Source organism: Oryzias latipes, chromosome 8 (assembly GCF_002234675.1).
Source record: "Oryzias latipes chromosome 8, ASM223467v1".
NCBI lineage: Eukaryota > Metazoa > Chordata > Actinopteri > Beloniformes > Adrianichthyidae > Oryzias > Oryzias latipes.
Window position 1 is genome coordinate 25,238,499 of NC_019866.2, and position 15,616 is coordinate 25,254,114.

The window sequence follows — 15,616 nt, forward strand, 5'->3', positions numbered from 1 at the left end:
AGTCATCTGAAATATATGCAGATTATGTTACTTATAAAAGCCATTCATATGAATAAAACATAATACTATATCAGTAAAGCAGACACAACACTGTTTCAGGAATTTTCATAGCAAAATTTCATCAAGTATCAAAAGTTAAAAACATGTGTAAAATTATGCTACTCTAGGAAAGATTTTTGAATCAATTTATCAATTTTTTGGAGAAAGTGAAGTAATATCATTAAAAGTCAATCAATTTAACAATTTTCAATAAGTGATTAATCATTTGTTTTACTTTTTTAAATATTTTATTTGTATTTTTTTTATATATAATAAAGATGAACTTCTTTACATTGATCTAAGTTAATCATTTAGTGAAAATAAATCCTGAGTTCATTGAACTAAAGTAATCACACAGTTGTCTGACTTAGTTCTTTACTTTCAATCAACTTAATTCTATTAAGTTGGTGTAACTTTGGTGTGAAGCTGTCAATGCATCATGACGTCATAACGTAAGGCAGCGCAAGGAATTGTGGGATACCATTTTCTTTGCCTATCTGGGCAGATTGGGGTTTAAATGTGAGTTTTTGTCCTTGGGTTTTGTTGTCCAGCTGTTTTAACTAGTAACTGTTATGTTTATTTCTTTCTGCACCATGAGTGAGAATTTGGGGGAGGATGATGACCCACCCCCTTGTGCGGTAAAACACTGTATGTCCCAATATTACAGACAAAGTTCACGACACGTGAGCTCCTACCTTGTAATGCAAGACATTGTTGAGTCAATCATGACTTTGAAATGGAGGTTAAAAGGCCGAGTGGTTAAAAGTTTAGAAAAATGGCCAAACTTAAAGAAATAGAAAAAAAATGTTAAGTTTTAACAACATATTTTATTGAGTTGGATAAACTTAATTCAATTAGGTGTTACCAATTGAAGTAATTCATTTAAGTTGGATCAACTTTTTTCTATTAGCGTGAGCAACAATATTAAGTTAAGTTGGGTCCAACTGTAGTATTTAAATGGAATAACTTTAATTTATTAGGTTGAACCGAAATACATGAAGCTGACCCAACCTAGGTACATTAAGTAGGACCAATATGAATCATTTTTGTTCAAGTAAAGCTGTCTATTCAGGTGGAAATCCTTTCCCTTTTTTGAGTGTGGGGTGGGACGTCCCACTCTGTGTTACTTTGAAACTTTGCTCATCTTTACGGTGAGCCTGCTTGATCTCCTGAACAGGCGGATTCCAGACAATGACGGAGGTTCAAGACTAGAATGAAGTCTTGGGAGGATGCCCCCCCTGCAAGCGGCTTTTGGTCATTTAGGTCCATTCAAACAAAATTACTAGGTCCAAGGAGGGGGGGGGGGGGGGGGTTAGTTTTGTAGCAAAAGTTTTGTCCGTGTGTAAAAAAGTTACGTTCTTGTAAGAGATTTTTGCGTCTGTAAAACTGTTTTGTCCGTGTGCAATACGTTTATTTATCTACCATGACAAAACCCAAATTACAAGAACAATCAACCAATCAGCAGCTTTTCCCTGCCACCCAGATGGAGCACTGCTTGATTCAGCCAATCAGACGCATGATCCTCATGTCAGGAGAACAAAAACAAGCGTGTTTCTTTAGTCTACATGAAGGAGACAAGACAAAAATGGTGGAAGATTGTCGAGTCTTTTGGTCTCCCCCAGCTCCTGTCTGACTCGATAGACCATGTTTTCCAAAGGAAATTGAAACAACTCAATCACACATCTACTTTGCTTTGCCTTTGTATTTATTTCAGCAGGTAGCTCTCTGATTTTAGATGAAGGTGATAGGTTGAAAACCTTAAAAGACATAAACCAGAATTTCCATTTAACATTTCAAAACTTAACATGTCAAACATCAAAATGCTCATGACATTCAAATTATAACCAATAACCAGCATTCAACATAAAATAGATTCTTAATTTAATATGAGTCCATACCAGTTGTGTCTTTGGCTTGGTTTCTGGAGCTGGAGTGGAATCAGACCAAACAAAGATGCAGGTGTAAGTTTTTCCAGTGATGAATGACTTGAGATAGGTGTGTTTGATGTTGACATTGGCATATCTGGCCCGGGTGGAGACATTCCCAATAGCTACGGTGTTTAACATGACACCTCCCACTTGAGCTCCTGGTTCTTGAACCCAAGGAGGTCATACTTTGGCTTCACCTTCATTTGGGTTAGACTGTTCCTCAACTGGTAGAATCACAATGATGCGCCTAACATCTCGACGTAGGACTATGGCTGGAATATTTATTGCAGACCTATTTTCCTTTGGTTTAGCCTTGGTGTTTGAAACAGGATAGCTGGAGAATGTCCTTATATTCACATCTCTGACAACTCCAAACTTGTCGCTGTTTGCCTTGACAACTCTGCCGAGTCTGTACTGACCTCTCAGGGCATTTGAATCTGCAATCCATACAATATCTCCAACAGCCACGTTCCTTGTTTTGGTGTGCCATTTGCTCCTAATAAAAAGGTTTGATCCAGCAAGTTGGCTCCATTTCTTCCAGAATCTGTTCACTTCTACTTGGATAACATTCAGTCTTTTGAATGGATAGCTTGCAAAGTCAAAACTGCAGGAGTCACCCTTAGGACCAGCTCTTCCCAGCAGTAAGGTGTTTGGTGTTATGTAGCTTATACAGTCTTCTTGAGTTTGAGTTCTTACATCTATGGGTCTTTCATTAGTTAAATTGGCTGCCATGTAGAGGAAGGTTTGGAATTCACCCCAAGTAAATATGCCATCCCCACCTAGATTGTGCAGGGCTCTTTTCAGCACCCGGACAGCTGCTTCTGCTGCTCCGCTTCTGTGGGGTGAGTCGGCAGGGTGTATCTTCCAACTCCAATCGGTCCCATGCAGCGCAGCTTCATTTTGGATATCTGACCTTTCCAATCGACCCAAGAATGCATACAGGTGTTCAAGAGTTGGTTTTGCTCCTACGAAGTTGCTTCCAGGATCTGACCAGAGTTTTCTTGGGTGACCTCGGATGGCAGTGAATCTCTTGTATGCCAACAGAAAACCTTCAGTTGACTGATCGCTTACGACATCAGCATGAACAGCTCTGGAAGCCATACATGAAAAGACGATCCCCCATACCTTAAGTCGCACCCTTTTCCTTACTTCATCTTTAACTTCATAGGGCCCAAACAAATCAACTGTGGTAAACTCAAAGGGTTGAGCTGGACGTGTTCTCTCAGGAGGTAGATCAGCCATGATTTGCTGACATTTTTTGGCTTTATTCTTTCTGCACTCCACACAGCTATCAACCACCTTTTTAGCTAGTCTTCTGCCTTTAACAACCCAGGCCTTTTTCCTCATCCTCATGAGTGTTCCAGCAATGTCTTCATGGTTTGCTTTGTGTGCTTCTCGGGCGAGGAATGTTGAAACCCAGGAGTTATATGGCAAAAGGGGCACTGCTGTTTTGTCCTCAAAGCTTTGGATTCTTCCACCACAAACTTGAAGTTCCGTTTCCTCATCCTTGCACACAACAAGTCTGTTCAGAGAGGTATCTTCAAATTTCACCCCTTCCTGTGCAGCGTGGAACGCATCCCTGAGAGCATCTTGGTATTCTTCCACAGTGAGTGTGAGTTTTTTAATTGCATCTCCCAATTCCTCTTTTGAAAGGGCAACTTTGATTTGTCTCCTGTTTGTGTTCTTCAGTTTTTGCTTCCATATTTCAACAGCTTTCCAAAGCCAAGCAATAATCCTGACTAATCGCATCAAACTGCTGATTTTGGTCACATCCATGAGTTCTTTCACTGCTGATCCAGCTGAAGGCCTGCGAACATGAGCAATCTCCACTTTGGACTCACAAGATGCCTTTTTTGGACTGCTTTGAACCATATTGTCGAGTGCATTTGTCTTGATTTTTGCCTGAGCTCTTGTGATGGCAGAAGAGTAAGCTTTTGTAGGAGTTTGTTAACTCCTTCTTTGGAACCGGCAGCAATTTCTTTGGCTGACTTTATTGGCCATTCTGCCATAGGTTTCCTCAAAAAAGGTGGTCCTCTTTGCCAGTCAGACTCCTCATGGAGGTTTTCAGGTCCAGTACCTCTTGTAATGCAGTCTGCAACATTGAAGTCTCCTGGTATCCATCACCAATCTTCTATGGGTCCAATCTTTTGGATTTCACCAATCCTGTTAGCAAAAAAGGTTTGGTACCCATAACTGTCTCTCTGAATGGCTCCAAGAACAGTTTGACTGTCCAGTAGGTGATACCAGCAGTCTATTTTCATGCGGCTGTGCTTTTCGACGTACAGTCTTAGTCGAGATGCAAAGACAGCTCCATCCACACATTTAAGCTTTGGCTGCATCTCCTTTTTGGTTAAGTGGAGTAAGCTTTGCCTTTGACTCAGCCAGTCTAACTTGAACGCCTTTGATTGTTTCCCACCTGAAGTAAACCACAGCACCATGGCTTTTGTCACTTCCGTCAGAAAACGTTATTCCGCAGGGATTTCCAAACCAGTCTACTGGTGTGAGGCTCCTGGGGAAAGTGATGTGACTGAGACGTATATAATCTTCAAAAAGCTGCATTGCTTCTTCTCTCAGGTGGTCAGAAAGGGGGTTGTCCCAGGTGTCTTTGGTCTAAGCTCCACCTCCTACTTCTTGGAAGGCTTTCCTAACTAGAATCACCCCTTTTTGTTTTGTAGGTGTGGCTAAACCAATTGATGAAGATGCATCTCTTTTTCTTCTAACCATACAGAGTTATACATCTTCTTGATGTCGCCCAGAGCTGCGTGCACTCCTCTTCTGAACCGTAGTAAAACTGCTCGTATGGGATTTAGAACATCAGGTCCTTTCAACAAGAAGTCGTTCATGCTCAGCCCGTTGAACTTTTGGCTACTATTCCAGACAAGACGCACAGGAGTAGACATGGACTTTGGCTTTGGTGCAATTAGATGGCTCACATACCATATTGGTCCTTTCCAGCTGTTCAAGTCTTTCTGTGTGAGTTGTTTTGCCGCTCCCCTCTTCACCATGTCATGGACTTGGGCAGCATAAGTCATCTTCCATTCAGGTTGCCTGTTTAGTTGCTTTTCTGTTTTCAGAAATGTTTGCTCCACTCCTTTCCTGTTGTTTGGAAGAGATGATGGATCTACAATCCAGGGATAAGTTGCATCCCAGTGTGGTGAGTCGCTATGTGAGTCTGATGAGACATATGTGAGGCCTTGCTTTATAATTTCAAGTTCTTTTTCCTCTACCAATGACATTTCTTTACCTCCTGGCTGACACTTGCCACACCGACAACCTCCACACTTCGGATCACAAGCAGCTCCGATACTCTCCCAAGTCCACCAGTCCAGGAAGTTACTGGCAGCAACCGCACACCTATGCTGGGAAGATACATTTGAACCGCAGACTTCATTATATTTAGCAGCAACTGTTCTCATAGAACGAGCAAAATGTGTTTCAGACCTGTGAGCTGAGACATCAACATTTTCAAACAGATCAGGGTGAGCTCCACCTACAACTTTCCCCAGAGGACTGTCCCACAGGACTAGATCACCCACCATTTTGAGCCTTTGTGGAGACAGACGCCCCTCTCTGTGACTAATTAGTAGGTCAATTGTGTCTGGTCTCTGTAGGTCTTCTGGTTCAATCTCTGGAAAGAATCTTCTTAGTTGCTCTGGTGTTACAACTTGATGCACTTTTGCAATCTCGTCGAGGCCGTAGCATATCAACGATGTGCCTTTTCAGTTCCTTGAGGGGTTTTAACTCTGATTTTTAGGAAGTATCTTCTTGACTTCACTTTTGTTGACATCCCTCCAACACCATGAACAACCAGTGTGATTTTCTCACTTTTTAAGTCCAGTCTTCTGGCTGCTCTGTGAGTGATGTAGTTCGTGTCAGAAGCCAGGTCTATCAGAGTCCCAATTTTCTGACCTGCATTGGCAGTGACTTCCAACAACATCAGGATGCCAGGCAGCTCTTCAGCTTTGACCTCACTTTCTTCACGAAAGTTAGTTTTGTCTTTTGTGACTGCAGCAACGTTTGAAAAAGCTCTTTTAAATTGTCCTGCCAGTTCAGGTGAAAGTCTGGCAATTAACTTTTCTTGCTCTTGTGTAAAAGTTGGTCTTTTCTTGATTTCTTTTCTACCTTTTGCAGTTTCACTGGGTTCTTCTCCAATTGGGCAAAGAAAGAAACGATGGTTTGAAGAACCATATTTCCTGCAGTCCCTTTTTCTGCATAGGTAATTGGTTGTCAGACATTCTTCATCCTCAGAGTGACACCCTGAACATTTTCGGCATGCTCCCAGTTTCTTCACTGCATTTGATTTTTCTGAAGGGTTTAGTGCTTTAAACTGTTTGCAGAAGAATATCTTCTCTCTGTGTTTTCCATCCACCATCCTTTCTGGAGGAGCGGGTGGAAGCATGCTTTTTATCCAGTCTCTGGTCTGACTTCTCTGACACTCCAAGCTGCTCCAACCTCTCAAAGATGTCTTCTTGAGTTTTCAGGAACCTGAGAAGACTGTCAAAATGGCTGTCTGGGGTGACTCTGTTTGCAGGGTTAACCATAAAGACGAGCCAGTCTTTTTTCACAGCATCCGGTAGTTTACTTTCAATGGTTTTAATCACAGGTGGATTCTTCAGGGCTCCTGAATTTCCGAGTTCAGTGAGGTCAGCAAGAGCTTTTTCCACTGTCTGGATTAAATCAATGACTTTTCTGGGTTGATTAGCTTTCACGATTGGCATCTTCTCTAGATCTTCAATTATTTCCAGAGCAATGGTTGTTTTGTTGCCGAATCTGTTCTCAAGCACTCTGAAGATGTCCTCTGCTGTGTTGTAAATTGACAGGCGATGTGGATGGCAGATTTTCTCATCTATGCTGTCCAATAACTGGAGCCTTTTTACTTCTGGGGAACCAGTTGGTTCTCCTTGTTTCTGTAGACTATCCCAGTCTTTCTTCCAGCGATGAAAACTTCTTTTACAACCAGAAAATTTAGGCAATTAGTCGGCCTTAATTTAATGGTTGGCGTCGTTTGCACATTCACCAAACTTGCTGCAGCAGCTACTGCTTGAGATGCACGGTTCTCTTCTGCAGCGATTTGTGCTGTGATGAACTCAGACTTTCTTGCTTCAAGACCATTGATCATAGTTTTTAACCTTTTTACTCTGGCTTCAAAATCCCCTTTTTCTGCTATTGGTATCCACAGCTCCCAAGATTTTAAACTCTGAATTGAACCTTGGACAAGTTTCTGCACAATTGTAAACTGTGCTTTATGTCCAGCTTTGTTCACAGAAGTAACAGGGATGGCAGCAACATCATCACATGCTTTTTCAGCTTCTTGAACAGCAACACTCATTTCCTCAAAATCATATCTTGACCAGAGGTTCAGTTGAACTACACTTTTCACACTGTCAAACCTTGAATCACATTCATTTATTGTTTTTTCTAAATCAGAGTTTACCAGAACTACTAATGATCCAATCTTTTCTTTAGATGTCTTCATGAAAAACATCAGGTACCACATTTCGGGCATCTCCTGTCATTTTTCATCTGGTCTCTTTTTTTTCCTCCTGATCTGATTGGCTGATCCAAGCAGGGCACTGATTGGGTGACAGTGAAAGGCTGCTGTCTAATTTCCATTTCTTTCTGACAGCCATGCAGCGCGCAAAGAGCACACACTTATCACTTGAACAGTGCTAGCGGGTCTTTCCTACGACAGCACCATAGCGTGTTGAGAGTAACTGACATTATCCTAACAAACTCTCCACGACACACGACTGTGGGACGCTCCATTTTCATCACGTCCCTTAAGGCGGACGGATGAGACTCAAGGGACCTGCAAGACCCACCTGAGCTTCCTTTAAGATGCAGCCGCTCCAGGTCTACAACCCTACACCCCCCGGACAATCCAAGGACAGCACCCCCCGTACGTGTGCACGGGACTTAACAGCTGAAATCAAAAGAAAGATGAGCAAATCCAGGCGTTTTGTTTCTGCACCGTGGCATGCTGACGGCTCCAGAGAGCTTAGACCGAGTCCTTCTGAACATTTACAGTTAAAGTCCCATCAACTGTCACACAGTGGCGGTTCTAGTGACATTTGTTTTCTGCTTTTGACCCCTCCCCTGGGGCACCGGAGAGCTGCAGACACAGCCGTGCTCGGGAACCGTTTGGTGGTTTAACCCCCCAATCCAAAACCCTTAATGCTGAGTGTCCAGCAAGGAGTCTTGGGTATGGATTTGAACTCCTTCCAGTCACAGGGCGGACACTCTACCACAAGGCCTGAGCTTGTCACTAGTGCTCCGTGTTCTCACATCATGGTCAAGGTGTCCTGCAGATGAAAGTCTACAGCCTGACACACGTTTATGGCTGACATAAAGCGGCGTCATCTCACTTCTGTTGGGTCAGCAGACGTTCAGGTGTTTCCTCTCAGACTGTGAGGCAGCAAAGAGAACCCGGCTGAACTGGATCATGGGCACGTTCACGCTCCATGTGCCTTTGATAGGTTGATTGGAGATCTATACCAGACTCACCAATCAGCATGTGGGCCCCGGTGCCCCACCCTGAGGGACAGCGGTGGGTCAGAACACCAGAGGTGCAGGGAGAGACGGCAGGTTTTCAGTCTGCAAACACAACACAGACAGTAAACGTGTCCCAGGTCTGCGTGAGCGTCTGTCCATCAGGACAGCGGCCGGACTGTGAGGACGGTTACACCGCACTATGACCTTTGGAGCATGTCTGACTCCACATGACCAGGACTTTGAAACACTAAGACCATTAATAGACTGATAGTGTTATCTCCCAGGTAACTCGAACACACCAGATTAAAGGCTGTGAGCTAAGCAGTCAAATATCTAGATAGTTTATTTTATGCGTTTATTGAACATGAAGCGTTTCCATTCTCAGAGCTTTAGTGTCCCACGTCAGCTGCCTGCTATGCCAGTATTCCTGACAGACAACCACGTTTTCTGACGCTCTGAACGCCTCACGGCGTGTGCTACACAACCCAAATACCTGTATACATACATTTAGACTCCTTTCAAATGTCATGTACAGGTGTTACAGGTGTTACATGATGCCCAATTGTGGATTGGTAAACAACATTGGTGCATATTAAAAAAAGAAAGAGCAGAATGACACCAAGCTTTTAGAGGAACAGTCTGTTTCAAAACCATTTACAGCAGGAAAGATCACATCTGGACAGTGTCTTCAGGTTCACAAAACAGCTGCAAGCACACACACACACACACACACACACACCAACAGACACAAAAAAAGACACAAACTTGAGTGACACTCTTGAACCTCTGGAATGATTCTGCCTAAACTGATCCACTCCTTTCTCCTGTCAGATTACAGAAGTCATCCTAATCAATTTAAACAGTTTCTAGTGGCGGCTGTGGTGCAGTGGTAGGGCGGTCAACCTCTGATTGAATGATTGCAGGTTTGATTACCGTTTTTCACGCCTATGTGTTTCTTCTTTACCTGAGTTCTTAAATGATTTTTTCTCAGACGCGGTTTGTTTTGTGTTTCGGTGGAATACCTTCCGCCTTCATCAGGTGGTGGTGATGGGATGTCTTTAAAAACAGATGATTGACTGAGGCGGACCTGTCAGACTTTGACAAGTGACTCCGCCCCTTGATGTCCGTTTTTGCTGGAGGATGTTGCTGCAGGACCTGTTTGAAGTGACGGTGGAACCATTCTGACAGCGTCTCGCGGTGAAGCAGATCAAACTATGAGGATGAAACATTCTGATGACGGTTTTCACCTGTTATTGTGATGGGGGGGGGGGGGGGGGGTTACTGATCTGCTCCTCCACAGTCATACAGACATCACAGCAGTGACCGACTGGTTCCACATGACCCAAGTCCACTAACCGGACACTTTGGTGAACTTCAGACTGATTTATGATCTGGATGAAAGGAAACTTTGTGTTGTGCCACAGAGAGGAGAGAAAAACCAAAACACAACATCTTTAACAGTGACACACACACTATTGTTTCTTACCAACACTCTGAACTTGTAATGCGCGTCACAAAAGTCCGTCCAACCCAGTCCACACATGTCAACAACACATAGACCTGTTTCTCATAGAGCGTGCACCTGTGTTCTCCATGGATGGACCTTTGACCCCTCCTCAGACACACCTCTGCATGTCTATTTGAGCTGCAGCTGCTTCACGCTGCAGCCAGCGCTCCATCGGCGGGGGCTCAGGTAAGTCAGTTCACCTGGATGCAGGTTTCTGCGGCCGCCGTCTGGAGGCTGTTCTGTAACCCTGGTCTATCCTAGGCACTTTAACATTGGGAGGTGGGTCATCTAGACCCACTAGACAGAGCTCTGAACCTTTTTTCTTCAATGATTTGTGATCTTCACTGGTGTCCATGGATGACATGAAATCTTTCCACCTTTATCCACCTTTGTCATGGTAGGGAGAACACGTCAATGCAAGGGGGGGGGGGGGGGGTGTCACTGGGTTAGAACATCACATGTTCCAGAAGAAAAGTGTCCCTTTCTGTCATCATGGACCGGAACGGTCTGAAGTCCCAGACCGGTTCGGACCGGCTCTACACCAGAACGAACCTGCTCTCCGAGTCACGCGCGCGTCACCGCGCTGGATCGTGGGTCCCTCAGAGAATTTTTTATTTGATTATAATTTATTTTTACATTTTTTCAAATGAAATGTTTTCGGTTCATTTATTTGTTCTGTTTGTCCCGCCGCAGCCCCCCCATGCGCGCGCATCGCGTGAAGGCTGCCGGCGGGACGGAAGCAGCCCCGCCTTTCCTGTTCCGTATCTCTCACGAACAGCCGTGCGTGTTCACGAGGTGCGGGGAGTCGCGTTCCCGCGCACAAATACCGGCTTGAGCCGGAAAAGAGCTGCCAAAGCCGGCAGCAGACGCAGAGCGGACAAAAGATGCTCCCGGTCCCCCCCCGCCTCAGACCGGTACCGAGCGGCTGCTGACGGACCCCCCCGGAGCCGCAGCATCCCTCCCCCCCAACACATTTGCCGCCGTTTCCAGGACAGGGAAATGACGGCGAGATAAAAGAGGAAGCCACGTTGCTGCGAGGCCGGTGAGTGCAGACCGGAGACCGAGCCTCACCGGCTCCCGCCGCCGGGATGCAGGTCCCCATCCCGTCTCCTCTGCGGGACCGTCCGCGTGCGCGTATCGTAGTGCTGAAAAACCGTTCAGAGTTGTAAAGTCCGGTGTCGGTTTCCGCAGTTATCATCTTTTATTCAGGTGAACCCCGCAGCCTCTGACGTCACCACTCAGAGAAAATGCGGGGGAAACCGCTGAAACTAAACCGGTGAGTTTCGCCGCACGAGGCGCCGCTGCTGCCTCTGCAACGCTCATAAGCGGCTCACCGTCGGTTTCTATTGAAGCTAACGCACTGCAGCGCGCGTGCGCACATGATGCTTCAGACAGTTTCTATCCCTGTCTGTTGCTATAGACATGTATGTTATTCTGCAGACGTAAATGACCTGCAGAATAACAGCTGGAGTTTCCAGACTGTGCGTGTGTGGGGGTTGCGCACGCGCGCAGACTCAGTTCTGCATTCTTATTGTTCGACCGAACATAAAATTCAGCGAAGCTGCTTTCTAACATGAGCGCAGCAACACTGCCCTCTGGTGGTCACCGTGAGAACTGCAGAGACGTCCACAGATGGAGGATCTTGGATCAGACGTGCAGCTCTGCCGTCATGCTGCAGCTCACCAACATAACGGCCTTCTCCTCCAACCTCTCTTCCAGGTTGCAGCCATGAAGGTGCTGAAGATGAGAGGCTGCCTGGGCCCCAACGTTTACCCGGCGGTGCCCGATGGGGGCTGGGGCTGGGTGGTGGCGGCGGCCTTTTTCCTGGTGGAGGCCAGTACCTACGGGGTCGTGAAGACGCTGGGCATCTTCCTCCAGGACCTCATGGAGGAGTTCGGAGAGAGCAACAGCCGTGTCTCCTGGGTCATCTCCATCTGTGCCTTCATCATGACCTTCACCGGTTAGTCCCTCTCGCCGCGTGACAGACTCCGCCCCCCACCCACATGGACCACAGCTGTGTGTGATGGCGTGTAGGGATCCTGTCGGTAGAGGCCACGCCCCTGACCTGTCCTCCGTTTCTCCTACAGCTCCTTTGGCCACAATGCTGAGCAACCGCTTTGGCTTCCGCCCCGTGGTCATGATGGGGGGCTTCCTCACCTGCTTGGGGACCATCTCATCCGCATTCACCAGCTCCATCAAGGACATGTACATCACCATAGGCGTGATCTCAGGTAGAGACGCTTCCGTTCCTCCACGCTGACAAACCGGGCTTGGTTCTTACCGGGTGAAACAGCCGTTCAGTGAACTGAAGGGACTTCTAGCAGTGTTGAGCAAAAGCCACTTCTAAAAACACGGAGAGGCGCCGCCTGGCGGACATCCTGACCGACAGACGGCGTTGAAACGCTCATTCCTGTCAGAAGGGGAATGGCTGAGGTTGAAAGCCAACGCTCACTGCTAGCTCTCCCGCCGTAACAGCATGTCTGCCCGTGAATCAGAGCGGCGCTAACCCCCCCCCCCCCTCCTCTCTCCCCGTCTCTTTTGTCTTTACATGCCTTTTGTCTCCCAGCAGCCGCTGTAGCAAAGCCGTGTCCCCCGGATCAGCCCGCCGCCGCCTTTGGCAAAGGAGTGACCTGACTCTTTGACCCCTAGCCATGCAGTGTTCCTACCATGCGGGCCAGTGGCTGTCACGTCCTCCTGTCTTTGTCGTTTTCAGGGTTTGGGTACTGCCTCTCCTTCCTCCCCACCGTCACCATCCTGGCGCAGTACTTCTGCAGACGCCGCTCCCTCGTCACCGCTGTGGCGTCGTCGGGAGAGTCGTTTGCCGTTTTTGCATTCGCTCCAGGTACGTGTGGGCGTGGTGGGGGTTGGGGGGGGGGGGGTCGAGGCCGTCTCTGCTGTACGCGCCCCAAACACCAGTTCTGGAAGGTTCGCATGCCCTTTCTGTCCAACGAGCAGATTGGTCTTTAAATCGTCTCACGATAAGCGCGCAGGACGGAGTGGGAGGGGCTTCCTGGCGTGCAGATCTGTCACTGACCGTGCTGCTGCGTCTCTGCAGTCTTCTCCAGGCTGAAGGAGGACATAGGCTGGCGCTACTGCCTGGTCATCATGGGCGTCATCCAGGCATCCATCATCAGCTGCGGGCTCCTCCTTCGTCCCATCGTCATAGAAACCGTGAAGGATGCAGCGTCCGAGGCAGACGCTGTCGCCCAGAGCGACTACGAGCTGGAAAACGAGCAAACGTGCACCTCTGTGGACTCCGCCCTGTCTAGGGGCTCCGAGGACTCCGGGGTCCCTTCCTCTGCCTCTGATGAAGACTGGGGGTCGGAGGAAGCGAAAACCAAGGCCCTGATGGCACAGCAAGAGCAGGAAAGGCCCCGTTCCCCCCCTCCAAGCCCCTCCTCAGAAAAAGAGGGGAGTTTCCTCCCAGACTCAGAGGCCGGTCCTCTAAAGCCCCGCAGCCCCAAACTCCTGGACTTCTCCGTGCTCAGAGACGGCGCCTTCATCTGGTACTCGCTGTTCGGCCTGTTCGCCACCCTGGGCTTCTTTGCCCCCCAGCTCTACATCACCGAGCTGAGCAAGAGCCGAGGCGTGCCTGTGACGGCGTCCTCCTGCATGCTGTCCGTCATGGCGGTGGCTGAGATCGTGGGCCGCCTGTCCATCGGGGTGGTGCTGGACAGAGCGCGCTGCAGGAAGACCCTGGTGGTCCTGGGCTGTGTGGTCCTGCTGTGCCTGGTGCTGGTGGCCTTCGCCGTGGTCTGGGAGTTCTGGGGCCTGGCGGTCTGCTGCGCCCTCTACGGCTTCTTCCTGGGCACGGTGGCCTCCACCCACATCCCCTTGCTGGCCGAGGAGGACGTGGTGGGCATCCAGAAGATGCCGTCCTGCGTGGGGGTCTACGTGTTCATCCAGAGCTTTGCTGGGCTGGCCGGCCCCCCCCTGGGAGGTACGTCCACTTTGTGGCTGCCCTGACTGACGCCCCCTGGCACTGCTCACTCCCATTCCTCCATTCTGTTTTGCAGGTGTCCTGGTGGATGTGACCAAAAACTACGGCGCCGCTTTTTACTCCTGTGCGGCCGGCATGGGACTCAGCGCCGTCTGCCTGGCTCTGGTGGGCGTGGCCAAGTCCAGAATGTGCCAGAGGCGGCTCCGACGGGAGCAGAAAGATGAAGAGCAGGAGGAGAAACTGTCTCGGTGCAGCGACGATTCAGACTTTCTGGAGTTGGACTTTGGCCCGCGGGGTGGTCCGGCACCGGGTCTGCGAGACCCGTCTGTGATCTGAGCCCAGAATACCAAAACAGAATGGCTGCTGCTCTGAAGCAAAGAGACCAAAATCCTTTCCAGCCCTGAAGACGGCAGGTTGTGGAGGCCAGTGTCCCACCAGAAGTTTACCTCTGTGTTAGTTCAACCATGACGGACAGCTGCCCCCCCCCCCTCCCCCATCACATTTTCCTCTGGTTCCTTCAAATACCAGCAGATTCGGTTTGTTGGCTTTGGGCTCTGCTTTCACCCGCAGTGACCCCCAGAGGACCGTCAGTCCTGCTGCAGGGGAACACGCACTGCTGCTAAACGTGCACGCTGCACCGTGCACGTGTCCTGGTGTGTAACCCTGTCATACTGCAGCAGATCGGCCCGCTTGGACCACCTGATCCCACCACAGACGCCCGTCTGGCTTCAGCATGTCGCTCCTGAGTCTTTATGCAACAAGGTGGAAAAAGCCCCCCCCCCATGCCGCTCCTGCAACCTCTGCAGCACAACCAGACCTGAGATCAGTCCACAAACCGCTTTATGGTGGAAGGCAGGCGCCTGTGTTTGGCAGCGGAGCCGCCATCAGTGTGTGAATGTGTGAGTGAATGGGTCTGTGACTGTAAAGCGCTTTGTCCTTGTAGGAAGAAAGGCGCTATACAAGTATACGCCATTTACCATTTATATCTTGTCTCCTGATGATTTTTTTAAATAGCAGGTTCTTCCATGTCTGTTTCACTGTCATCACTTCATTTTGAAATAAATGCTTTCAAATGTCAACAGCCTTCGTTTATTTATTAAGTTATTCCACCATTGTTAGGAAAATAGTTAAAAAGAGTAAAAAAAAAACAATCTGAAGCTCATCAAACCCGTTTCACTTCATTTCTTTCTAGCACGTTTCAAATTATTCTGCATAGTTTGAAACTGCTGACATCACATTATCTACAACTGCATCAGTGAGATGATCCTACATGAAGCCAGACTTGGTGGCTCCTACCGGGTTGCTGTCCGTGAGAAACGGCTCTGTGTGAAGGTTGCAGACCTGATGATCGGATCAGATGAGGAACCACAGCAGCTTCAGCCACTCGGCAGCTTCAGCCACTCGGCAGCTTCAGCCACTCGGCAGCTTCAGCCACTCGGCAGCTTCAGCCACTCGGCTGCTTCAGCCACTCGGCTGCTTCAGCCACTCGGCTGCTTCAGCCACTCGGCTGCTGGTAGGAGTTGGCCAAAGCAAACAGGTGGGATTCCAGGTTGGATGCAGCTGTACAGACAGCAGGGAGAAACCTCCAGAAGAAGCGGACTCTAAAAGTGACCGTCTCCTGTCAGAACACGTCACCGCTGTCTTCCAGCTCTCGTCCAGAACTCCAGAGTTCTTCTCTGTCACTCAGACCTCCTCATACAAAAGCTGGTA

The 15,616-nt window shown here is 48.2% G+C and overlaps 1 protein-coding gene across 1 annotated transcript; it reads left to right on the forward strand.

Moving 5' to 3' along the window:
• Window positions 1–10,744: 10,744 nt before the first annotated feature.
• Window positions 10,745–14,985, forward strand: slc16a6 (solute carrier family 16 member 6). The gene is made up of 6 exons (XM_023957882.1): window positions 10,745–11,008; window positions 11,686–11,926; window positions 12,054–12,197; window positions 12,680–12,808; window positions 13,022–13,906; window positions 13,983–14,985. The coding sequence occupies exons 2-6, from the start codon at window positions 11,695–11,697 to the stop codon at window positions 14,240–14,242; spliced, it is 1,650 nt and encodes a 549-aa protein (XP_023813650.1). The 5' UTR covers window positions 10,745–11,008; window positions 11,686–11,694; the 3' UTR covers window positions 14,243–14,985.
• The last annotated feature ends 631 nt before the right edge of the window (window positions 14,986–15,616 follow it).